At 40.7% G+C, this 27,683-nt stretch overlaps 1 protein-coding gene across 5 annotated transcripts in view; it reads right to left on the bottom strand.

The window, feature by feature from the left end:
- The window catches only part of TENM1 (teneurin transmembrane protein 1), a 234,956-nt gene that overhangs the window by 20,729 nt on the left and 186,544 nt on the right, over window positions 1–27,683 (bottom strand). For all 5 annotated transcript variants that reach the window (XM_058847817.1, XM_058847819.1, XM_058847822.1 and 2 more), the window contains 3 exons: window positions 23,816–23,970; window positions 4,985–5,351; window positions 2,709–3,219 (listed from right to left, as the gene is read on the bottom strand). In XM_058847817.1, coding sequence (XP_058703800.1) covers window positions 2,709–3,219; window positions 4,985–5,351; window positions 23,816–23,970 — 1,033 coding nt within the window. The remainder of the gene's footprint in view (window positions 1–2,708; window positions 3,220–4,984; window positions 5,352–23,815; window positions 23,971–27,683) is intronic.

The following is a 27,683-nucleotide window of genomic DNA, read 5'->3' as shown; positions in this document are numbered from 1 at the left end:
AGTTGTTTCTTGCAGGTGTTTTCTTGTCCTTGATTTAATAGAGGCCCATTGCTTCCCCTCCCCTTTTACAGCTTTAATGACACAATATTAAAAGAAATCTAGATGACTTAAAATTGTACATTAGCTATAATTGTATGCAAGAGGTCTTTCAGCACTTCAGTTCCATCAGATTAGAGTAGATGGATGACAAGTACTTTTGTAGGTGGTTCTCTACCTCTTAATAATTTCCCTCTGCAAGTGAATCTGACATACAGGTAGATGTTCTGAACAGGTCATTATCTTTGCTCATATTCCCAAGTATGTGTGATGTGTTGTTAAACAAACCCATCCCTATTTCAGCTTGACAGTGCCATGGGTTGAACTTTTGGATGTGAATGCAAATCTAGCTTAAGCACAGAAGATGACTTCAAGCAATTTGGAAGTTCCAATTATCATTGATGCTCACAAGCAATTAATATATATAAATAAACCCTTCAAAAAATTCTAACTTTCAAACTGAAACTGGCTGTCAGCACAGAATGTGACCTCCCTGGAAAACAGTATTTGGGTAAAAGACAACTAAAGCCATCACAGCCCTATTCATGGCAGCAGGTGAGCAGCATCTCCTGAAAGCACAAATGTTCAGCACAGAGTTGCTTACAGCCCACTGTCCCTCTGACTGGAGCAGATCAGGTCACATTCTGTGTTTCAGTCATTGAGGAATTTGTAACGTATCATGAAAATTACTTCAGCTATTGGGTTGAACATAAATATTAATGACATAATTTTATTTAATTGACATTATTTAATTTTGTTGCTGTTTTTGTAATGATAAAGTTGTAATTCTGTTAATTTTCCTTGACTGATGTAAGCTGGCAGGAGTGTGTGGTCATGCAAAGCCTGGACAACTCAAAGCACTGGTGAGGACAGTGTTACCCAGCCTGCAGTTAAAGCTGGGGAAGTATGTAAAACTGTATAATTTAGCAAAATTTCTTTGTGTTAACCATACACATCATATAAATCCTTCCAGGCACAGGTACTTCATGAATAGATCTGTACTACATATAGTGGGAGGCACTTGTAAGCAGGTAAAGTCCTTTAAGAGATCTTTCAACACTTGAGCTGTACTTTAAAAAGAGGAAAAAGTGATAGTTGTGTGAAACAGTTTATGCTCAATGTCAGTGGGACAGAGTAAGAATGCCAGGACTAAAAGGCACATGACTAAAAATATGCTGCTCTCCCATGCTCTAACAATCAAGGCCTTGCTACAAGGCCCTCTGTTCAGCATTTTAATAGACATGACTTGGAGCTACTCTAAAGGCTCTTTGAAAGTGTCATTGGTCCGTGGCCTGGACTGACACCATCATCAAGTGGGGATATAAATGGCTAACTCTGAGCACTGAAATTATTAAAAAGAACCACACATACATTTACAGTCAGTTCTGTTTATAAAAGGTGACTCTGATCAGTGTTTGAACAGCACCAGGGTAACAGTGAGCTTTGTGTTGTTGCAAGAGAGTTTAAATTTCCATCAATAGATGTTCAATAACGACAACTGAATCAGGAAGATCCTGTATGCTTTTGTTTTCCCATGTATTGTAAAAAAGGCCCTCTCTAATGGCTTATACTTATGCCCATCCTATTAATTTAGTCTTTGGCAGAATAATAGAGAACAGGATGAAGAAACATCCTGCTGAATAAAAACCCACATACTAGGTAGCACTTCCTCTGCTTTTATCCTACTTTTGTTTGAAGAAATTGTAATTCTAAAAACCTGTAATGACAGGGACACAACTACCTCTCCAGGTGACTCAGGCAGTAACTCCCTTCCTATCAATGTGTTTTTTGTTCCAATCTCACCCGGACCATTTTCATTTTAATTTTTGACCATGAACTCCTACGTTCCACAGAAATCAGGCACTATTATCCTCCTTAAGGACTCTGAACTAGGAACATGATTTCCATCCAGCACTTACTGCATCCTCCAACAGAGATTATGACAATTAATTATGAATAATGAGAAATCCTGACACAACACACCTCTTTATAAATCAAAAATGAACTTTCTCTTGGGTTGTTCTTTCTCTGGGACCAGATTGGAATGTTCTGACTCCATCTTTTACTGTCTTGTCTTGCTTTTTAGAAGTTCTGTCAATGGTCTTCTTTATGAAGCCTTTCCTACTCCCCTTATATATAGGCTTTTGCTATAACATATCCTTTTGCTGTTATTATATATCTTTACCCCTGCTGATAGTGACAAGCTCACTCTTGTCTTTGAATATTCCTTCCACTGAGATTCTCAATTTTCTTTGCAACACTCCCTTCTCTGATGAGTATGCTAATTTTCCCCTTTTTGCCCTCCTCAGGAATTTACAAATTCCTGACTCATATCACAACTTCCCTGTACCACTTAAGTTACAAAAAAAAAAATCGTATTTTCATTTAGAGAAACAGATTCACAATAAGAAAGAGCAAATGAAGTGTAATTTCAGGCAATTTCTGCTGTACTTAACAGGCACAGTGCACAGAGCATTTACATATGACAAGTTTAAGCACCTAAGAAATGATAGTGCTTTGTTTTAAAAGCTTGTGCAACAGCACTGCTTTTCCTGTCTCACACAGTGTTAGTAGCAGGGTTTCTTTTTAAATGACTAGAACTATCTAAAAAAGTTTCAGCGCTCATTTAAAATTGGCTTCCTTGCACCAGGCATTTAATGGCGTGGACTTACTCATACACAGTTGTCCATCCGTTTTCATCACTCTTGGTTGCTAAAAGCCCCGTGTTTCCAGGATATGTCATAAGGGCTAGGTTGTAGCCTTGGGCATACACCCTTTTCAGAACCCCATTGCTACTTATGGTGAGCCAGTAGACCTGGCCCCCCGGCACCACGACCCACAGGGGCAGCCCGCTCGTGTCCCTGCGGATGTGAACCGAGTTCCCGTTGCTGCTGGTGATGGTGCCAACATCCCCCTCCCCACTGTAGGAGAAGTTGTAGATGTAGTCCCTGGTGATGAGGTTGAGCGTGTGCAGGTGGGTGCCGTTGATGGTGAACTGGTAGAGCTCCTGGTCGGCAGGTGAGGCGATCTCGTACAGGTTGGTGTCGCTGAGGTGAGCCTTGTTCCGGCTCACGGCGCGGATGCGCACGTTGCCCAGGTCTGCCACGTACAGTGTGTCATCGGGAGACACTGCTAGGGAAGAAGGTGCTTTCAGCTTTGCATTTTTGGCATATCCACCATCACCTGGAGGAGAAATGGTAATTTTAGCAATCTCTAATGTCCTTGTTTAAGCTGATCCTCTAAGCCTAACACACTGCTTCTCCTCAGTATCATTTACAGGTCAATAAAACAATATCCTCTTCCAACTAATTAAATCCCTATTATCCAAGGTTAGTACAATTCTAAATTCTCACTGAATTACAATTCTCACTGAAGACAAACAGGAATATAAATTATCTAATTCACAGCATTTTTGCTGTGTCCCAAACCCTGCTGTTAAGGAAAGCTTTAATGCAGAATTATGAAAGAAAAGACCATGATACCTGACATTTCATTCCCTACTTAAAGTCTGTTGGCATGTTGTTAAAGTAGAATTGTGTTGTAAACAAAAAGAAAATAAAACCCAGTAATTCAGCTAAAATGATACTGAAAAAAAGATTAGTTTATAGTTATTAAAAACTCAACACTACAGGAAAACAAAATCAGAACAGTAGCCAAGAAGTGCCTTGAGAAACAATCCCTTTCAATATCTCTTGACAATTTACTTTAGTTACACTTGGTTTGTGTCTTTAAGGTTTCAAAAGGACTTTTGCATTATTGTGGGCTGTATGTGTCTATCAAAATGAGTTTACATGAGCAGGATTTTCTGTAACTAGGAAGAAAGCATATTAAACCTCACTCTAAGGGAAAACCACATTATTGTGTGTATTGCTCTCCTCCTGACTGAGACATGAAATTGCTGAAGTGTTTGGGCATGCTTCCTTGGAAATGGAAAAATCAGTGGATCTTTCTGCCAAGCTGATCCCGCCTTTTCACCAAACCAGGCTGGCACAAACATTAGATTTGCCACAGTTTTTTAACTTTTCAGCACTGAGAGTAGTTTTCCCCTGTAGGAATCCTGTCCAGAATTCTGTTCTTCACTGGTCTCCTGCAGCCACCACTAAAGCTGGCAACATTTGGCAATGCACAGGAGGCTTTGATTATCATTACAATGCTGGGTTAGCCACCCACCTTCTCTGGAAGACCATTTGCATTTTTTCCTCTCTGTTCTCAACATACTTAATGCTTTCTTGTCAGTAATTAACCTTTTACTTGAAATGAGAGGCTTAAGAATTATGATGACATTATTACGGAGCTGAACATGGTGGTTCTTAGAGATGTCAAGATGGCAACATACTGCGCACCTCTGTATGGGAATGTTGCCCTTTGTCCCATTATGTTTTTATGAAATAAGAGAGCCACACTTTGTTTTGGTGCAGGCAGGGGAGAGTGGCTCTGCTGCTGAGAATGTCCAGAAGTGCACTGCAGGCCTGGCACTGGCTGTTCCAGTTTAAAACACACAAAGAAGAAGAAATTCTGCACACTATATGTTTGCACCATTTTTCTGGTGATGCAGCAAGACATGAGTGATGAGAAGGCATAAGCTGGTGTGTTGATATGAAGCCCCTCTGTTCCAGTAGCATTTAGGTACAATTTGGTACCATCTTCAACAGGGACAAATGCAGCTGACACAGAAAGCTAGATTTGGAAATAATTCTGAATAGTGTGTAATCACTGTATCAAAAGAGAAAAAGCTAGGACCATCCTGAAGTTCCTCCAGTGGAAACGGAAGACTCACATCTCAGAAGTCAATGGATTAAATTCACAAAGATCTGCTGAAAAAGTTTTGGGCTTTCCAAGGAAATGGAATCATTGCTTGTCTCGCCTTCCCCTTGTTACTTTGCTGATCTGCAGCTTTATCAGAGAAGCTCAACAGATAACAGACAGGAAATAACAAGCATCTCTTTACCTGAAAAACAATCACAATTAGGATCAATCTTGCAGTCACAATCTGATGGGGCTCCTGCAATAATAGAAATTTCACCGTTGGTTGTGACCTGCTGGATACGGTTGATTTTCCTTTCATCCGTCTCTGCGATGTAGAGGATTCCACTGTGGGACACAGCGATGGCCCTGGCTGACTCCAGGGTGGAATGGATGGCCACCTTGCTCACCAGGAAGTGGTCAATGCCGGGCACCTGGCAGTGTATGGGGCGCCCCGCAATAATCCGCACACGCCTGTTCTCAGAGATCTGCAGGACAATGTTGTTGTCCAGGACATACAGTGAATTGTCCAGAGGGTTCACTGTGAGGTCTGTTGGCCACTCTAACCGCACCTGGAAAAAACATTAAGGGGAAGGCAGGGAGAAAAAAGGGAAAAAGAATGATTAGGGCAGTATGGCAGTTTTATTCAACCATCTCTGATCACATCATCAAGACATCTGGCAGATTCTCTCAGCACTGCTTCTCTAGTACCTTTAATTAGGTTTGGAACAAATTTCAACAAGCATACTCTTTTCCGAGGTCCCACACCAGTGTGGAACAAAATTTGCTTTGAAAAGTAATTTAGCATCCTCTGAGAGGTATTTGCACAAGTCCATTAAAATGGGAACTTTATTATACCTATGCAGTCATGCAAATAAAAACACACACTTCATGTCATGCAACTTCAGCCAGAAAATTTTCTAGGTCTGAATGTTATTGTTCCAAGGTTGCAGTCAATGCTGGCAGAGTGGAAAACAGTGAGAGGTTGTCAATGTCATAACACTTTAATTGCCTGTTAGCACAAAAGGAAAATGACATACTGGAAGGGTAGGACACATTTCCATTATTTATTTACTAAGCAAGAAATGTTAATAAGACTTATATGCCACAAGAAATATAAGCTTAATACTTTGTAACAAAATAATACATCAATATATCATACTTTGTATGATAATGTAGCTAAGCATAATTATTTGTAATGATTCTGCTTTATGAATTCATTATTTCAGTCATGGATTAAGTAAATTCGTCATACTTAAGGGTAGCTTCTTGCCTTTCTCCATGCAGGTGAGAATGGCAACCAAAGGAAGTTTCAAACCAAGCTGGAAGATGACCTCACTCATCTGATACCTTTTGCACTGTGATCCAGAGGAATCAAACATGCTTCAAATGAAAAGTGGGGCTGCCTGTCAACCCAAAAGGCAACCAGTACACACAGGCTGCTGATTACAGCATGTGTTGGCCAGTGCTTCAAACTCCTTCTGCCGAGAAAGGCAGCGCAAGATTGCTGAACTGGGAAACAACAACAACAGAGCAGGCTGGTCCCTCTCACCAGCTCTTGGCCAGTGGAGGATTTGGACTCCAGGTTGTCTCTGGAAAGGTCAGAAAACAACTGAGTCCCTGAGACTGTGAGAAATCACATTTTTGTCTGTCTCAGGATGCTTTACTTGTTATCCTTCATGAAGAGATGGCTGCGTTTATCTGAGGGGAATTTTTCTGGTTTAAATATTTCAATCATCAGAAGACAATAATTACCAGCCTAAAATGTAAATGTTATATGCTTTATATGTCACAGAAGCTTTTACTATTTCACTTACTGATTTTGATGCTGTTTTTGCTTATTTTTCCACTGTGCTAATTAAAAGCACTATGAATGTAGAGACTGCTGATGCTAACACAATGCTCAGCACTGAGGAATACCATATGGTGGAGTGTGTGGCCATCACTAGCCACCTGCTTGCCTGGGGTCAGCTTGGCAGCCAGGCTGGAGGCCAAGTCTCTCCCTTTCTCAAGCAGCAGTATTTCTTGAATAATCTCATTTCCAGAAGTGCACTGTTGGTTTGGTATCTGATGTTTTAATAATGTGAGGGCACTGCGGCTGCCGTGTCTCATCCTGCATGGTTACCACACAATTACGAAGGTTCACAGAGCAATCCAAATCCTCCTTGTGCCCAGTCCTTTTGACCAGACAGCATCATAACTGGCAACAAGAGTAATGCTGTTGGGCTCAAGATTTCTTCTGAACCAGGTGCTTGAGTCATTCCAAATGATGCTGAATGTGATGAGGCAGTTGGAAACAGACTCCTCTCATAACAGTGCTAATTTCTGTGCACGTGTGACTGCCTGGGTGCCACCCACTGCTCTGAGGCTGGTTTGCACACCACTCTTAGCTCTTGCTTCAGCTGAGAGTTCACTGGGACACCAAATAAAACTCTTCACTTAACTGAAAAATCTCTACATGGCTTTCTCCAGGAAGCTTGGAAAAAAACGTATTTGCAATGCACCTTTTAATGCAGAATAATTGTTTTTTCTACCAAAGTAGATGGATTAATTTTAATGGCAATAGACACCTTCAACTTTAAGGGCCTCCACAGATGGTATTGTGGTAAAAATAATCTTTGATTAACTGTAACTAGATTATTCACAATTACAAATCTGGGACAAAACCATCTATTTTACCGTAATGACCTTGCCTAGTACCTGCCATGTTTTGATAGCTGGTTTTCTCTTATGGATCAGCTACACTGCCTTTGCCCAGCAAATAATGTGAATTCTTCCCACTGTGAAGGTATGTCTGGTGTTCTGCAGATAAAGAGGGACTAGTTTTGGCCTAAACAACTTTTTCTCTGGTTTATTTGAGGCTGATTTGGTTTACTGAGATAGAAGAAACTCTTATGCAGCTGCACATTTCACTTGAAGCGATGTGCCTAAAGCTTAACAGCTGTTAACTGCAAGCATATTTGCTTTCATACTGCTCATATCTGTAAAATTAGCTGCAGTGAGGTAAAAATAAATAAAATTTTAGTTGGAAACATCCCAACAATTTTTATTCCTACACCAGAACTGCTACCCAGCTCTGTGCTCTGCAAAGCTAACTGAAGGTCATTCCTACAGGTTCCCTTCTGTGGTTTAAAACAGTCATGGATGGTTTATCCATGGTTAAATTTCATCTGAAATATTAAAGGTAGGATACACCTGTCTGGAGACTGCAGCATAAAAACCAACTGCTGCACACTGCAAGCTTATGCTGGTGAAATTGGAGGGGGGAAAAATGGTGAAATAGGTAAATAGATAATGGTAAAATCAAACATACACAATAGCACAAATCACTGAGCATTCCGAATCTGAACAAGAATTTTACAGACTTAGAAATAATCTGCACTGTTCTTGTCAGGATTAGCCTTCATGACATCTTAAACTGGTGGAAGATGGGACTGCTGCTGTCCCACTCCATCCCTTCTCCCAGTGCAGCCCCCAATAGCAAGGCCAGCTTATGTGTTCCTACAGAGAGCAGGTTCAGGACAGTTTGCCGGCAAAAAACTAATCACCTAAATCAGTTTAAGCTGAAGTGTAACTGCACCCTCAGGTTCACTGTTACCTTGAAAAGTCCCTGGTTGTTTACTTCTTGTTAAACCAAGCTACCCTCTGGCAGTTCTGTGACCAAACCATCAGTTGTGCTTCATTCAAAGCCAATAAACATATTACAGAGAAGCACCTCGATTTTCATCTGACACCACTGTGTCTACTACAAAATTTTTCAAGACAAAACCTCAGTTAAGAGTTAGAATATTAAATCAGTTAATATATCTTTAAATTTGAAGCAGTACTTCACAAGTCTGTGTAAAAAACGTCCTTTTCCAAATATGTATACATTTTTGTAAGTCCAAATTAGGCCAATTCCAAGCATTTTTTCTTATATTCAATGGGGATTTTTTTTTTTTTGAGCAGTGACCAGAAATGGCATTGCTGATTATCCCATTATAAACAACCAGCCAGGGTTTGTTTACTCTTCACAGACTGAAATTTTCAGGTGACAATTCTGGCTTGGTTCATGGGAGATTGAGTATTTGCAATGGAAATCATTGACAAAGTGAACCCTTGAGCAATGAGACTTTTTGCATATAAGTATTAATATGTCAGCTTTTCTGGGAATTTAACATTTAACTGTCAACATAAAGACTCCAGCTATATCTAATAATCCATCTCTGGTTTGAGAAGTGCAAAATTAACACCCACCGGTCTGGCTTTCTAATACATTTTTTCATGTCAAGTGTTCTGGAAAACACAAAGTGCACTAAGGTGGCTTTAGTTTAAATGAATTTTCATTGGGAGATCTCACCATGGGCTGCAACACAGACTACAAAGGAATCTCTGCTCCAGCACCTAGAGCATCTCCTCCTCCATCCTCACTGACCTGGCTGTCTGCAAAGCTGTTCCTCTCACATATTCTCACTCCTCTCTCTTGAGGAGGTTTTTTCTCTTTCTTAGACACATTATCCCAGAGGTGTCACCACTGCTGCTAATGCCTTGGCCAGCATTGGGTCCATCTTGGTGCCAGGTGGCCTCGGATCCACTGGACATGGGGGCTTCTCACAGAAGCCATCCCTGCAGCCCCTCTGCTAACACAAACCTTGCCACACAAACCCACTCCATTTTCCCACAGCAAAGCTTGACAAATAAACTACTAGTGTGAGTTCTTTTGCCCAATGGCACTGCTAGGAGAATCCACACATACACTTAAGCATACATGCCTGAGGAAGTACACATCCATGGGTTAGTTTGTGAAGAACACTGCTTCACTTTTGGTTTTGAACATATGGATAAAACTTTCTGCACATTTTGCTTGACATTTGATGGCTGAGCCATTTTTGGTACTGTTTTAAACAAATCATATCAAACAATTTATACTGTTCATATCAAAGTAAGACAAGTAAAGAGTGAAAAATTTTTTCTTGTCTGCAAATACCAGTTTCAAGAGCTTAACTGTTTGGTTGTGGGGGTAAATTTTACTGGGATAAGTTTCATTTATCATGGATTAAAAGAAGCTGCATAAATCCCTAGAAAGACTTCACCATTGCTTTGATTTCTTGCCATGCATTGCTTGTTTATTTCGATTCAATTTCTTGTAGTAGCATGAAATTCATGCCAAATTTTTTCTGATAGTTCTCACTGATGGATTACTTCCTATCTGTGCTGCTCAGCTTCAAGCACTTCTGTTTATGCTGCCTCTGCCTTTCTTCAGCTCTAGGATATGCACTTGAAGACCTGCTCATGGCCTCTTCTGTATTTCTCCTTTTCTGCTAACTTCCATTTTTTAATCTCCTTTTTATTTATCCTAAGAGTCACAGAATATCCTGAGAGGGCAGGACCCGCATTTGTCGAGTCCAACTCCTTACCTTGCATAGCACAACCCCAAAAATCCCACCATGTGCCTGAGGACATTATCCAAATGCTCTTTGAACTCTGTCAGACTTGGTGCTATGAACACTTCCCTGTTCCAGTGCCCGACCACCCTCTGGGGGAAGAACCTTTTCCTAATATCCAACCTAAGTCTCCCCTGACACAGATTTAGGCCATTCCCATGGGTCCTATTTATACTCCAGATGTTGTTTCCAGGCCAAACCCTTTTATTCTCTATTTATTCTAAATAGCATTTTTCTCTCTTCCTGCCTAAACCCTTCTTTCTCCTTCCTCCTAGAAAAGAAGGGGCTCCCAGGCAGGACTCACACAGGTAGGCCATTAGGAGTGAGCCAGTAGTTCAGAAGGCTGAAGGAGACTGGTTCTGCTTCCCTGAACTCTTCACAGGATGTCTCACTAAATATATTTCTCTCTATTTTTTTCCCGTTGACAATCACATGTATTTTTTCATCATTTTCTGTCAGTTTGCTCTCACTCTGGGCTCTTCCTTTTGTTGGCACTGACACTGTCAGCTCCTCATGTCAGTTTTGCTCCTTTTTTAATGGCACATGGCAACACAATTCAGGTCCTGTGGTTTGACACTGAGGAACCCTTCCCTATGGTGGGATTACAGCCTCAACCCATGCTGGAGGAGCCTTTGTGTCTCCTGCTTTCGACGCTTCATAGTATAAAATCCAGAATTTTACAGTTCAGCTGTAGCAGTCCCTGGCCTAGACTTCACAAATATTGCTCTCTCCACTCACTGGTCCCCAGTGAAAAACCCAAATAAATGAGTTTTACAGCTTAATGGCTGCTGTTTTCTACCCTGGGCTGGGAAAGCAGCTGTGGCACATTACAGACTCAGAGGTCTGAGGCCACCAGTTCTCCAGGATCTTGGCTTAGAGAGTCTCCCTGCCAACCTGCTTTTGCTGTCAATTATTTGCAGCTGATGAGGGACCTGCTGCAGGAATAGGAAGGAAAGGCACCGCTTTAACAGTTGTCACTGCTTGTTTTTGCTTCACTCGCCACAAGACTTGCTGTGCTCATTTCCCAGCTCTGTTCTTCTGAAGTTGTGAAGCAATAAAAAATAAAAAGAAATTATGAAACCATAATTTCTTGTTATTTTTTACTGCTTCACAACTTCAAAGACTGTATCTGGGGTCTAGTAAATCGACAGGAAAAGTTGATTTCTATGGGGACGGTTTTCAAATCGTCTTTATTTAACAATAGAGGGAATATTATCCAGTGTCACATAAGCACACTGACTATGAAAATCAATGGGACTTAGATTGCTAAGCCATTTAAGTCTGTTTAAACATGGTACCCATGGTTTACACAGGCTATGAAAGAAACACTTTGTTAAGTGCCCAGAAGGAATTTATAAAGTATTTAGAACAGACTGGTACCTCTGAGAGGAGGAATCTTAGACTCCTCAATTAAAGTATCTCAAAATAGACCATGAATTTGAATCGAACCCAAACATGTCTCCAGTGCTGGAGTGGGAATAGATGTCCTCCAAACATGCTGCAGGTAATTTGCACAGCCAAAAGGAGGGAATGGGACCAGGTGGAAATCTAGCTAATAACAGGACTGGCTCTGTTCTGCCTCACTTTGTAACTCACAGTTCCAGGTCCTGGGGCTTGTCAGACAAGATGGCCCAAAAGTGGGGTTGCATAAATCTTGAGTTTTGGCTTCATCTCTGTTTTGGGCTCAGAAATTCTGGATACAGAAAGCCAGTGTGCTGCCAATGCAGATAAGGTAAAAGGAGTATCTGGAAAAGCTTTAATTGAGACAGTAATTAAGAGCTGTTTGAGAACAGTGAGGGGCTGGAGCTAGCATGCTATTGTGTCTTTTGTTTCCAATAACTGCTGAGGTTCATAAAAGCCTGAATCATCTGGCCTGAAAACTAAGAGGATGAAAGGATACATAAAACGAAATTTCCAAAACTGAAAAAGGCAACCCCCCTGCCTTTCAGCAACACCAGCCACTGTGAATATATCTATCACCCAAATACTCAGACTCTTCCCTGAATTCTGAGTCAAGCTCAAAATGAAAATTTAAATTAAATTATTGAGATGAAAACTTCCAGCAGATTTGTGCCCAGGAAACTGCCTGCCTCTGCAGGATCTTGACCTCTGACAACAGCTCTGCTCCTCAGGGCAGAGCTCCTTTAACTCCAGGGATGGGCAGAAAGTGGGACAGGGGGATACGAAGAACGAGGAGTTGCTGCTAGGAGGTTTCCAGTTGAGATGTGGATGTCAAAACTGCTCCTCAGCCAGATCAGGGCTGTGGAACACATTCATACAAGGATCAGAACAAATGACAACTCCACAGCTTTCACAAGAAAATACAAATTCACTTCTGTGGTTTAAGCTTTCCCTTAAGAGTTAAACTCGCAAATACAACTTCTGCAAGGGAATGAAAATAGGATGGGAAAAATAGCTATCCTGCAATTCATGCTTATGGCAGGGCATCTTCTATGGCAAATCCCTACAATGTTATGCAATTCAGTAGTAATAGCTTTTTAAAATCCATTGTACGAGTGAACTAATGCTTTAACTGAATTGCAGAAGAAAGTTAAAGCAAGACAGCTACAGAAAAGTTTCGTGATTACCTTTAAATTACACACTTTTTTTCCTTATAGATATAGAAATGGTAGGCAGAAAAAGCAACAGAAGTAATTTGAGTTCTTACTTAGAGAAATTAGCACCAAGATCAATTGTTATCACAAGATAATTTTCTGCAACTAATCTTTCACAAGTATTTGCACAATAGCTCTTTCAACAGAGGAAGACGAATGCAAACGAACTAGCTGTGGTGCTGAATGGAAAGCAAACACATACTGCTGTAAGACTTCAAACAGCTAACAGAAAAAAATTAGGCACCTTGCATTTTGCAGAACAAACAAGACAACTTCATTCTGTGCAGCTACTCTTCTGTGCAAGCATTTATGTTGATTAAATATAAGAAAATGTAGTGGAGAACATTTGATTCCAGTCTGAGACTGCAAGCAGGCACTCTGCCTTAAATTTCTGTCAGTTCAGAGCTTTGGTTACTGCTGTAATGCACATCTGTCAGACTGTGCCAGAACAGCTTACAAGGATAACGTTTAGGACTAAAGTTTTTTTTAATCAAAATTCAGTAATTACTACTTGACTCAATAACAGATCTCAAGCCTGTGATGGATAAACTTGGATGTAGAAGGTGAGGCATTCTCTTTCCTTGCCTTCCAAAAAGACTCTAGGAAAGAGATTTTAAAAATGCACCTGAAATAAGTTTTGCAATAGGTTCCTATTCAGATCAATAAATAGTTTTTGATTTTCAGCAGCTGAGTTCTAAATTTAGAAAGGCATAGAATGGCTTCAGGCCTAGAATGGCTCAAAGGGCTCCACAGAAATCCTAGGCAGACTACTATCCCAGGAAAAAGATCCAGTGGCTCTCTAGCCATGCTCCAGAAGCCATGGATTCCCCTGGTCCATAAGCTGTAGGTCTAGAAAGATCCCATGCCTTAAAAAGTCCTAGATGACTTCAGAACGACCCTTGACATCTCTAGTGAGGTCCTAAATACCTGAATCTCAGGCTTCAAGCAGCTTCTAGACCCAGAAAGCTAAAGGAATCCCTAGCAAGTACTAGGTCCAGAAATGTCCTTTTAAAATCTCTTTCTTATTCCTTCAAACCAAATACAAAAAAAATGAAGCAAATAGCATAAATCTTTTTGGCTGTCTGAAAGCATACAAAATAATTTCACAATGAAATTAGTTCCTTAGGACTAGACTACTTATACAAACTTCAACCATTTGAACTCCTCTGGTTCTCTAAATTTTTGGCACACCTTTCATGAACACTCCAACAGACTTATAGCTCATGATAGCAATAGCAAAAATCACATTGGTTTTATTGTCACTGTTGATATGGACAAAGAATTTTAATTCTGAATTGGCAAGAAAAAAGAAATAAAAAAGAAATACATATGGATGGAGGACCTAAAGGGTTTTCATCATATCATGACTTTTTCTGGTTCTCACCGGAGACTACACACTGTTCAGTTTCCCATTTTGCTTTGAGCAGTTGATTGAATGGCTATTGAGTGATGTTCAGACTCTTATGATTTCCTGCAATGTGACCTACATTACTAAACTTCATAAATTTATTCTCTAAGGCAATGTATCATTTTGCATGCCATACTCATCCCAAAGGAAGCTATCAGCAGGAGATGAGGCCCAGTTTATAAAAGCTGAATGTCCTTCAGACATTTTTAACTAATTTGTTTGTAAATGTGTTATTGTCAGAGTAACATACTGTATAAAATGGTGCTCTCTATCATTCTGTTTGCAGCTCTCTGTGACCTGAAGCCCATAAAGCACAACATTAAGCACACCCTCTGTGTGTCATACAACAAATGGGTAGAACCCATTTCTGTCCTGATATTTGCATTTTTTTCCTCCACTGACACAGTGTCTTTTCATTATTTTTTCCCTTGTCACAGCCACTGGTAGAAAAGATGCTGCAGCAAACACGGTATTATGGAGAGGTGAAATCAGGCATTCTTAGCTGTCACTGCCCAGGCTGCAGCTCCTGCCACAATACCTACTCTGACCAAGCCAAAGCAAGAATTCCTATCCCTGCAGCGTGTGACATCTCTGCAGGACAGACCACCTCTGGTGTCTTCTGCCCTCAAACCTGCCCTGTACTCAAACTCCAGACTTGTGACAACCCATTTGGTTGTCACTCTCCTGGCCCCCTCCCTAAAAAACAGCTGTGCAACATTTCCAAATGGCCAAACCAGAATACAGTGCACAATCTAAAAGGTTTGAAACAGAGGCAGTAAGGACAGCTCCACACAGAGCTCAGTTATTATTGTTATTCACTTCATAACACAAAAACCTTGTTACATCTGTGGGAGGTCCTTTAGCCCATAAATATGTGAAGGGCTGCTTGGTGAGAGGAGGAAAGCAACATGCACACAGTTCCAGTCCTGAAAATTTTGAAAAACATAGCTTAAGTAGGAACTACCTCCATCAAAATATCTGTCCTGGGGTGACTTTATGATGCTTGTATCCCCAGTCACCTGGTTTATGTTACATATTAAGTTTTGCACTTTTAAGACTGGCTCTGAGAATGAAGCAGGGAAAGAAGAAGCCGCAGTTTGTGTTGAGAAAGAGCACTCACTGCCCTGCATCCCGCTCCTGGACTGTGGTGTCTGCAGCACCGACAGACAGCAGGACAGAGTTCTCTTCTGCTTTTAGTTAGTTTTTAGCTAGCTGAGGTAGAGGAGTTCCCTGGACCTTTTTTTTTTTTCTTTTATTTTTTTCTTGGACCTGTTTAAACCTGCTCTGGACTGAACACCCAGCCAAACCCCAGGAGCTCACGCCTGTGGCCCACTGGGGCCTGGGCCTCGGCACTTTCCAGCACCAGAGGGACTGATAAGAACCTGAGCGGACTGAGCTGCATCACATGAAAAGGACTTTTGCCTGGATTTGCCACTTCATTGAACAGTGAGAGGTTTTATTGTTTAACATTATTAAATTTCTGTTAAATAAACAGTTTTTTTCCACTTCTCTCCAAGGAAATCTCCTTTCCTGAACCAGTTGCGGGGAGAGGCCACTTGGATTTGTTTTCTGGGGGGACCCCATTTGGAGGTTCTTTCCCAAATTTTCCCTAAACCAGGACAATAGCTGTTTCTTAAATCACAGGCAAACCTTGAAGGTGGATGTGGATGAACCACTGGATTAAAACAAAAGGAGGGACATTGCCTGCTTGGCTTGGCTCTGCATGTTCCCTTCAACACCCACATTCTCTTCTAAGCAGAATGACCTTGGGCTTGGAGCCCAGGATAGCAGGGACCAGCTTTCACTATCTGATTACTTATGGTAGCTCTGCAGTGTATGGAGAAACCACATACAGCTGTATGTATACTCAGTTGTATATGCATATATAGATAATAGATTAGGTATCAATATCTCCTTCACGCTTACATTTTGTCCATTATGTCTCTGCAACAGATGAGAAAAGACAGATGTAGTAACCAATATATCTCAACACATTGCAGACTCCCACCAGTCTGGCAAAGCTGTACTGAACGTTTTCCACAGTGCAATACAAAATTGCCTCTGCCAAAAATAACTGATCTACTTGACTCCTTTGTACTGTAACCATATTTAGATAAGAGAGATAATCAAAGGCTACTTGCACATATGGAATAAAAGGTGGAACACTGAGAGAAGTTGGTTGCTCATGAAAGACTGGAGAGCCCAAAATAAGAGAGGCTTCTCATCTAGGAATCCATTCCGCAGATGGCTAAGAGAGGGTCAGGAGTTTGTGGAGCTGGGCAGTGTGCCACAGGTGGTGGGTGAGCTAGAGAAAGTCTGGGGGTGGCCAGGCAGCTTGGATGAGCTGGAATTGGTGGGTGGTTATGTGCAAGGGCTTTGTGCGTGTGCAGGCAGCGTTCGGTGAGTGTAGAGGCTCTGGTTGGAAGGATGCATCTGAGAGCACTCAGGGACTCAGGGCTGAGCTGCTCCCTTCTCCCCAGCCATCCAATTCTTACAGAAGATTCTTCCTTCTTGCAGTTACTTATTAGAAACAAATTTTTTAAAAAATAATTAAAAACCTGTCTCTGTGTAGAAGGAAGTAAGAGGGAAGTCATGAGCAGATCTCCTTCACTTCCCCATCAAATGTCTAAAACTGCCTCAACAATCAAAGGAAAGGATGCAATCGATGGAAGTTCATTAAAACGTACATAGTGTTTTACTCAGTTGTAATGGATTATTTATGGCAGATAATTGAAATAAATTGCTTTTTTGCAGGTGCCCAATACAAACAGAATACTTGGGCTTTAAGGGAGAATTTGCAGTGTGACTTCATTGGATGCTATCTTGCGTCTATGACTAATATTTCAAATTCAGTGATAGAAGAATTTGATTGCAATATAAATTAGTTCTGATGAAACCAGCCTGCTTTCTGCTTGATATTCAAAAAATCACATTATACACCTGCAAGTTTGATTTATGAGCTCTCAGACTTTTTTTCACCTGAGGTCCTAATCCTATGAGCCTCTTTTCTCTCAGCTTCTATTGAAGATTAGCTGATCCTGTACCCCTAGGAAAAGATTATTTGCCCTTATACCTGAAGATCCCTTTTAAAAAAGACTTTCGGCTTGGTTTTGCTTCAAAGTATAGATGCTAATGACTGCTTGTTCCTGCATATGCTATTATGGCTGGAATGATTTTGTATAGACTTATGGTTTCCAAAGAATAACAATTAATTGGAAGGATGCCTCATTTTTGAAAAGGTTTGAAAATGCCTCAGTGAAGACCTGTTCTGGTCCATTTCTCAGAAGCACATACCTTGTTGTGAGATACAGTTGCTCCTTGCTACACACTCGCCTCTCACTACCCTTTCAATTAAGCTTGGCAAAGTCCTGGTTCCACTGAAGTCAGTGGCAAAACAGTTGCTGACTTTTCTGGGGCCACGACTTCCACTCTAGTTATCTTTTCTGGTACTCCAGCAAAGCCAGAGAAGAAAGAACATGAAATTAAGCAGTAGAGAAAAAAGAACCAGAGAACAAGATGACTGTTTTGGAAAAAAAAAAAACAGCTTTTGCGGGCTCCTTCATCCAGCAAGACCCAGAAAAAAAAATCTTTTCTAAAAAGAAAAAAGCTCTGGAAGTCTTCTATAAAGGAAGACCACTAATAAAATAAAAGGGTCTATAAATTGTTATTTCTGCTTTGCGTGCTTTTGTTCAGAAATTTGGAATATTTATGCTGCATTAACTGCTCACAGCTAGAAGAATGTATCAAAAGACATAGGTAGAGGACTGAAAGGAAAGGAAGAGCAGGAGTAGTTTTTCAGTGAAAACAAAGTTATCCCTTTCTGATGGCACAATTAGAATATTGTACACCTAGTGTTAAAATATGCCTTTTCTTTCTGCTTTTACAAGAACGCAGTTCATAATGTCAGGTACGTAGAGAAACATCTAAAAGAATAGTGTGTGTTCTGACCTACAATACTAATTAATTAATCAGCCCCATGTAATCTTGCAGTTGCTCTGCAATATTCTACTCTCTGTCTTAAAAGTACTTCAGCCTAGAATCAATTTGGTTTTGTGCTGGCAGCTCGCTGCCCCTGTTCTCACCCGGCCATCAGATCATATTTTTGCTTTTCATATTTTTCTTTCCTTCCTCCAAACGTACCCAGTGAAAGTTCTGTTCAGGCTGTGCTTGCTCCGATGAGCAGACCCTCATTGCTGCTTTCCAGCGAGGTCACCATATCCTGGGAGCTTTTTGTTCTGCTCAAAAGGCTTCCATAATGCCACTGAAGCATATTGTGCCTGTGCAGATGCTGCTGGGGAGTGCCTGCAGCACTTGTGACTGTGGGAGCAATGTCAGCGTTTGCATTTTTGAGATGTATAATACATTTTCAAGCAATTCTGCTCATCTTCACTTCTGCTTCCCAGCAGTCTGTCCTTCACTTCACTATTTCAAGTAGGTCATTAACAGCATTACTTATTACCCTCTCCCCTCTTTTCCATCATTCAAAGCAGGCTGTCCAGGACATTCCTGCCATGCATGGCTTTTAAACCCTGATCTAGGAATCTGCCTTTTAATTTGACCTGTGCAAGAAAATTGCCTACATAAGTAACACTGTCACATTTTTATAAGGGAGCAAAACATTTTGCAGTGTCACTGAAGTTTATGTGAGGCAACACAATATAGATGGTTCCCTCACATGGAGAACTGCTGAACAAAGGCTGATGAAGTGCAAATGTCAAGAAAAAGTCTTCAAACCAGACCTTTCATTTCGGAACACGGCAGTGACAGTTATTAACACCATCAATCAGGTCAGAGCTATTGCTTTGGCACAGACTCATGCCTAGTGGGACTGACATAAGTACAAGAACAAGGCCATGGTTACAGGCGAAGAAAAAGCTCTTGGGATTCATTTTCTGTTGACTTGCAAATGTTTGGTCTCTGTATTTGCAGTGACTGTGCTTGAGATTCATTTAAACAGCTCCCAAATAATACCTGCAGCCACTCACACAGATATAAATGACTTGTGGTTTGGAGCAGTGGAAATTCAGCCCACATATTTCTCATGGGAGGAAAGATACAGGATGAAATTGCAAGATGGTAGAAATATCTGCTAATTCTCTCCTCAGCTTTCACTGTAGCAATGGAAGCAGAACAGCAAAGCTTATCACTCAAGATGAGCTGTAGTGTTTTTACTTTCACACAAAAACTCCCACAACGTCAATATAACTTGCAAGAACACTGGATCTGATGAAGTCTGGTTTCCTAAGGACTTCTGTCGCATGGCTGACTGACTTCAGAGTTTAATAAGATCCAAGCGCAAAATGAAGTTTTCCTGTGAATGGGGCATTTATTACATCCTGAGTAGAATCTCTGGAGTTTAATAAAAGAAAGCTTATGCTGCAATATTTCCTTTTGAAAGGGCACCTTAGGTTTCTGTTCTCCAGTTGGATTAATATTTTTTATGGAACATGTAGGAATTTAATTGCTGAAGGCAGGTGTTTCTCTACAAATTTGTTTGAAATTGGCCCAAGCTTTTAATTTACTGTGAGGAGAAGAATACTGACAGGCAGACAGACAGACATATACCCACACAATGTGCTCTCATCTACTACCAATAACAAAACTAAAAAATGTCAGTGCACCTTAGGGATGTGCAAACACACAGAGAGTGTGTACATGTGAGATAAAAAGCAATCTAGAGAGGTCTCTGGTCTAGATGAGGATCCGGCCCAAAGCCATCAGGCAGTGAAACAGAATGATGATCCCATCTCTTTTTTTTCTCTCTCCAACTCCAGTCCCTTCCCTTGGCACTCCTGTTGTGGCTCATGACCATGTAGGTGTCTGCTGAGGTCCTGGCATCAATAGTGAGTGTTGAGCACATACACACAGATTTTCACATGCATAGCTCTGAAGAGCCATTTTCTTTAGATTTGCTCTATCTATTAACTGATTGAGGAACACTGAAGTGATCTGTGCAGAGAAGAAAAGTTATCCAAGTTCTGAACAGGCTGAAACAGTACTGAGAATGCTGGTGTACCATATTAACACTTAAACTGAGTATCCCTTTCCTTCTAAATTCAGATTAAAATCCCACCAGTAAAGTATGAGATCAAAGTAATTAGTCAGAGCATGTTCGTTTATTTGCCACAACATATAATCTTTTCAGCCCCATCTGTCCTTTCCTCCCCTGATTACGAGTGCAGAATATTATGCTTAAGAAGGGGAAGGTGGTAAATAATAAACACGTAACAATTACCAAGAATAATACCATGAAAACTGATATTGGAACAAATGATTAAACCCTTTCATAATCAACGAATTTATTAAAGTGAATGTCCTAAAGTCAAAGCTTGTCATTTACTGTGGTGTTTGCAATGGACAGTTACTCCACATATTTATTCCAAGAGTACATTTTTATACTTCAGTTAATTAAGAAATACTGAGTTTGGGCAAGTTGTTGATTTTACTGTCAGAACAAATTTAGCTTTGAGAAATGATTTTATTAACCTATTTTGTAAGTCTCTCTAAATATACAATTTGTGAGCAACCCACATTCTCTTGATTTAAATGCCATTTGTGACTTAGCCAAAAACTAATTTAAGTGGAGATGGGCCAAATTCATTTTTCATTCATGTTTATGCCATTCTGGAATAAACTCAGCAGTCTTGCAAGGATATACACTTGTTTCTAAGTGAAAATATCATTCCATTATTTTCATTGTTATAATTCCAGATTAACATGCTTGACTTCAAGGGGATGTGATGATTTCATAGGCTTTTCTGGTTATCAGCAACAATTCTGGAAGAAGATGACTGAGAAAATTTGATACTTTTCAGAACATGTATTCTTGGTTTTTATTTCATGCCTATGATTTACTCTCTATGTGAAATACCTCAAAAAGTGCGGACTTTGTGAAATATTTCAATAAAGGGGTTTACTTAAACCCCCTCAAAACAAATCCTCCAAACAAGAAATGCTTCCAAAGGCTTTAGGTTGCATAGTGTCCACATTGAGACTTCACTTACCAGTGAAAAATATACAGAAAATTATATAGTATTGCTACCCTTAGAAAATGAGACTGGCGACTTTTTAGGGACATGTTTATATGCTGTAACTTACTATGTTTTTTAGAATATTTACTGTCATGCATTCACAATTTAATTGAAGACTATCTCAATTTATGGGTAAGACTGTGTCTTAGTTTCACAGAACACTGACAAAACTGAAAAAATTTAAGAAATGTGCAGCCATATTTTCCTGTAGATGCTGCAGTATGGAAACACCTGAAGTGTTCATGGAAAAAAGAAGTGCTTATTCCTGCTTCTATGAAAAGGAGACCATACCCCATATGTATGAAGAATGATTTGCTCTATGACATCTTTCTTACCTATGACTTTGCAGAAGCCCATCCTCCATGGCATTGAAACTATGTTGCAGGGTGAGGTAAATGAAACTTGTTTCTGGCAAGTAGCTAACCTATGAAGAACTAAGATTTTAGGGCTATTTAAATCTACTTGACAAATTTAGGACATTTGATTTCAGCCCAAAATGTTCACTTTTCAAATTAAGTTTTAATTTAATAAATAATTTTATTTCTAAATTTGTCAGACCCTCTGCTGATACTTATTTGCAAACGGGTAGTCACATTTTTCAAAAGGAAATGAAAACTATTAAAACTCCCTATTTGAGATTTAGTGAGACATTTTCTTACTGAGAAAAATCAGCAAAAATTTGAACACAAATACACAGCACATATTACATTAGGCAAATAAAGCAATTATTTCTACAGCCTGAGAGCGCAGATCCAGAAGGAGAAGGCAGGGAGCAGACGCTGCACCTGGCACCCTTCCATGACCTCAGAGATACCTAATCTGGTTATGGGTGCCCCAGGCAGTTGTTAGATGTATCCAAGAAGCAAGTGAATGTGCTCCAGGCAGCTGCAGGTTCCATGAAGCACCGCTCCTGCCAGCTGGTGGGCAGCAGTGGAGTGGGAATGCTGCTGGCTGTCAGCTGCTGCTCAGCACCTGCACGACTGGCTGGCCTCAAGGCAAGGGGCCAGAGCAAGAGACAAGGTACCCAGAAGCTCTATAATCTTAAAACAATTGCCAGGCTAATTTAAGTTTGGGTTTAGCACAGCTAAGCCAGCTGACTCTGTTCTACTTTATATGGCATAATTACACATCAACTGGACCTGAGAGAGTACAAAGGTCTGTCTTAGAACTGGGAACAGGGAGGCTGAGGTTCTCCTCCCTGCATTTGCAAACACAGAGGGTCCACTGAAACACTAAACACGCAAGATCAAAAGAAGTTTAATCTCAACATGAGGAAGAAGTTCTTTAAGTTGAGCGTGGCAGAACACTGGAACAGCAGCCCAGGGAGGTCATGGAGTCTCCATCTCTGGAGACATCCAAACCCCCCAGGTGCACTCCTGCATCACCTGCCCCAGGTCACCCTGCCTTGGCAGGGGGATAGGATTGGGAGATCTCCAGAGGGCCCCTTGTAAGAATGCTGTGATTCAGTAACATGTGAAATGGAACACTGACACTTTTCCTGTTCTGATTCTAGAAATAAAATCTCTGAGAGCTTCTACAACAGCAGCATTAGATCCCTTCATTTGACCTGTGATATTTGATAAAACTAACCAAAACATTGACCCCATGTTCTTCAGGTATGTGAATGCAATACACAGTCATTTGCTATTACTTAAAATCTACTTAGAAACAAGCAACAAGCTCTTACCATTGTTATGCACATGATTCTCCAGTTGCAAAGGACATAGGAGAGGGTAGGGAGAAAATGAAATGCAAAATTAACCTGATCCTGGTTATTAGCTGCCACAGTCCATTATAGTTTAGTATGTCATTTGACTGCCTCATGATTTTTTCAAGTACAGCTTCTCCCCTGTTTTGAAGCTGATTCATTCAATTATTTCTTGGCAAAGGCCAAGTCCTTCCTTGTGCCGTCTGTAGGTGTGGCTCACTGACTATTCAAGAGTACCATTTGTGTTTCTCCATGATTATCCATATTTCATTTTTAGCATGAACTAGAGATGTGGTAAGTTCTTTTATTCTTATTTTACTATTCCTATTTCACTATTCCTATTTCATTGCTCTTGACATAAGAACTGGAAAGCATTTTGAGAAATTGAAATGTAATAGTTTCATCACAGTATTGCTGTTGTGTAATCACTTACTCTAATGCTCCTCCATGACTCAGAACAGATTCAGATCTAACAAAATATCTATTTTTTTCCATTTTCTAGTTCAAGAATATAAGTCTGAATTCTGGACTGAAGGAAAGCACTTTAAACTTCTAATTACCTTCTTAGAAGATCTATCTCAGAGTAGCAAGCAACTTTTTAAAGAAGTTTGTATTCTTTGTATAAGACCCTCTGTACATTCACAGGCCATCTCCTGGGGAAAAAATCATGTGTGATTTTACACTTATACACCTCAAAATAATCATGTGAGTGAAGAACTACTCCATACTGTGCCATTCAGAATTATATGACTCATCCAGTATACTCGATATATAATCTTGGTACAAGAAGGTAAGTGATCTGTCTCAACAATGTGTATCAAAGTGACAACACATAAAAACGAGGTGTCTACCTGAGTGATGTCCATCCCAGAGTCACAGCTCAATGGCTGGGTTGATGTGAGGCCATTTGAACCTATTATTGTTGTGATCACACCGTTCTCATCAATTTTCCGTATCATTGTACCATCAACAAAGTAAATAAATCCGTGCTTATCTACAGTGATACCTGGAAGAAGGGTAAGGGTAAAAAGAGTGTTAGTACTGGCATTATCTTGATTAAAAAGTATGAGCTTAAAACACTTCCACTCTTAGACTATGAGAATCTGCTGATTTAAAAAACGTATGACATTATTTCCCCCACCCATTACTATTTGAGGCTTATACAAACTGTATAAGGAAAGTCATACCTATCTATCAGATTTGCTTAGACTTAAAGAGAAAGAGGGAAGATGTGAGGATGAAACAAAACAAAACAGCAAAGGCTTTGCTTTTAATATAATTTTACATACTTAGAACAAGGCTCTTCAATAACTTCACATCTATCACAAAATGAGCAATATTAGCTTTTCTAAAAAACTTATCATACAGTTGATTTTTTTTCATTTTCATTTCACTTTCTTCATTCTTATGCAGAGACGATTTTTTAATTGCTATACACTCTGAATGATGAGAGTGTCTGAGCAAGGAAGAAGTATCCACAGAAGGCCAAAGAGACCTATTCTGATAGGGGCTGTACATACAAATGGTGCAGATCAGGCTCTGCTCAGCAGGCAGAAGGAGCAGCTGTGCTGCAGTATGTATCACAGTGCAGTGCTGCCCAAAATGATGGTCCTGCACTGGAACCAGGCTCATGACAGCTGTGGTCACCAGCAGGAGATGGGGCAGTTCTCCGACTCCTGGATCTGCAATAGCTCCTGCAGCACTGCACTGCACTTGAGGGATGGAACTCAAATGCCAGGGCTGTGCACAGGAAAGGTCATGGTCCTCTGTATTTCAGTGGGGAAACTGAGGAATGGAAGGTTTACTGTCTCCCACAAGCAGCTTACGCCACAACTCATGCCCAGCTTTGTTCTGCCCCAGTCTAACAGCTCCCCTGCAGTTCTTCCTGCATTCAATTTGAACTGTAAGATCTTATTTCCCTGAAATATTGAAAATATAACTAGAAAAGCACTTCTATTCATGTTAGACTTGTGAAATCCTTTCTACCAAAACCGCTCAATTTCTTGCTTTGAACTACTTCATAATTTCCCACTTAAAGTTGCATAACTTTGCAATTATAGCAGCTGCTGTGCACAGCCAAGCTATTTTAATAATGAATTTATGTTCTGCTACACAGAAATGAAAGGCAGAGGACTCGAACAGATGGTCTGGACAGTGGCTTATATGGTTCTTGATTTTTGTCCCCTGCATTTAGCACAACTGAAGGCTGTATGTACTGTAAGTCTACAAAAGACTTGTCTGCAGGCCAGTTTAGGATCCCACACAGCAATTCCACATGCCATTAAAAAAGAAAAATAGCCTAAAACTGAATTTCCTCAGCTTCCAACCCCAGCTCCTTATATTTAAGGTTTTTTACTTTAATATATAGTAGCAGTTACAGCTGGAGGAAAGAGAGATTAAGCAGTCTGGGGGGCAGAGGCGGGACATGGAAACCCTGATGGAGGACATGCATCTCCCATGGGGCTGGGAAGAAGGGAGGATGGGCTCCCCAAGCCCTAAACATATCTTTACTTGGCAGCTGGAAATGCCTGGGGATTGAGTTTGAGTTGCATACATAACTGAGTGTAATAGGCTTTCTCTTGCAGTGTTAACACCAGGGGGCTGGCTGCCCGTGACTGCTTCTGAGGTACCTCCTCACCACAGGTGATGCTCAGGCACCTTGCAAAGGTCTGAGGGTGTGATTACAAAGTTCTAAGGGTATCATCACATAAAGAAATCCAAGAGCCACAGCAGTTAACTCTAGTGTGCAAAACTCCCTACTGCATCCAGCTCTCTGGTTATCAGCAGTGTTTGGAGTTGAAACTAATTCTTTAAATTGCCAATGCAGTGTATCCATCTGGCTGTGAACTGCCCTTAGAGGAGGGTACTCACCATCCTGTCATCTCCTCTGTCCAGGACAAAAAGTGCCCATGGACTGCTAAGTGCCCAAGGTACAGGGCTAGGTTACATCTCCTCATAATGTGAGGTGGCTGAAAGTTCTGCAGGACAGATGTCACCTGGGGAACTGAAATAATCTAGTGGGGGATGGATGGGTCAGCTGGGAAAAACTGGGAGGTTATAAAAAGGCTAAAGGAGGAGCAGACAGTCTCAGAGCCTGACTCCCTGCCTGCGAGCTCATAAATCGTGACTCCTTGGTACCCTTAGAGGATCTTCAATCTTTATTTAGAAAGTAACTGTGCTTTTGGAAACTCCAGAATGACTGTTAAGCTCCTGGCTGTTATCGGCTCCTGACAAGTCCAAACCCAAAAGGCTGAAGGTGAGCTGAGGTAAAGAGCGAATCTGAGGAGCCAAGAGGTTTGTTTTGGTGTCAGGGGTGACTTGTGTGTTCCAGTTTTGGGAAGGGATGGTCCACTGTACCTCTATCTCACTGATACTGCACCATGTAGCGATACTAGATGGGATCTGATTTGCTTTCCAGTGTGGTTCACAAGCTGAAATGAGAAACCTGATGTGTGTGGGAAGGGCAGCACATGGGCTGTGCCTGAGCCTGCCTTTGCAGAGGGGAGGTGCTGCATGGTAAGCGAGGAGCTTTGTTTTTCAGCTGGATCAGATCCACACCACAGATAACACAAGGCCAGGATCTGTCACTAGGGCAAGTGCATCTTCTGTTTTGCGCAATTTCCCTGAGAACAGATGGCTGTGTTGGCTGCAAACCATCCATTATATAAAAATCAAAAATTATGCTGCAATGAAATAAAGCTACTCAGCTGTGTTACTGAATGGATTTCAAACACTGACTATATAAGAAAAGCAAGGATCTTTTAATGTTTCTAGAGTTCATGTTGCTCTCCAGCCACCACAGAAAAGCAACCTGTCTGCAAGGGAAAGACATATGCCAGTGCAATAGCATAAATTAGCTCATGTCTTCAGTATTTGCATTAAATTCCTGGTACCTCCTAATAAGCCAGTTTCTTCAAGTACCAGTGAGTGTATAGATGTTCTGCAATGATCTACTCCTTCCAGAGCTCATGGCTCTGCAGTAAAACAACACGACTTTACCTACTTGAAAAAATTATGCATTTAAGTCTTGTTGACAAATACTCTACATAAAGCATCCATTGGAAAACAATACAGATTTGTGGCTAAACTGTCCCAATTTATTCATTAGAGTTGGATTCATTAATGCTCCTGTCACATCTTACATGATGCTACATGTAATCTGTACTCCAAGAGCTTATTTTTAATCCTTTTCTGATGTACAGTGTAATGCAAAATCAAATCACACACAGCACAGCAATTGTGATTTAATCACCATGGAACTGGGGGAGGAAACATGCACATGCTGAGGGTAATGAATTGCACTTGAGTGCAAGTGGGAGCACTCCTCACCCCATGAGTAAGAAAGGTACATTTTTTTTTTTTAAATCTTTTTCTTTTCAGAGAAGGAGATGTAGTTTGTATTAGACTCTCTGTCTGATTCTGTTTTTCTTTTTTTAAGGAACTGTAGCACTAAATTCTATGCCCAACTGATGATGTCTTTGGGCACTAAAGGGACCTATGACCTACTGCACAAATGACAGACTTACCCTGCTTACATACAGATTTCTCCTTAAAAACTTTTATCTGGGTAAGGACAAAATAAATCTGTGCCAGGATTTAGTTTCAGAGCTGAGTATCAGTCTCACTGAGCGACATGCTTGTGCTGGAGGACTGGTTTTGGTCATATTTTAGTCACTGGGAATGTCCTACACAGGGCTGAATTTTGTACCTGAACATGAA

Source organism: Poecile atricapillus, chromosome 12 (assembly GCF_030490865.1).
Source record: "Poecile atricapillus isolate bPoeAtr1 chromosome 12, bPoeAtr1.hap1, whole genome shotgun sequence".
In the NCBI taxonomy this organism is placed as follows: domain Eukaryota; kingdom Metazoa; phylum Chordata; class Aves; order Passeriformes; family Paridae; genus Poecile; species Poecile atricapillus.
This window is presented reverse-complemented; position numbering and strand designations above follow the sequence as displayed.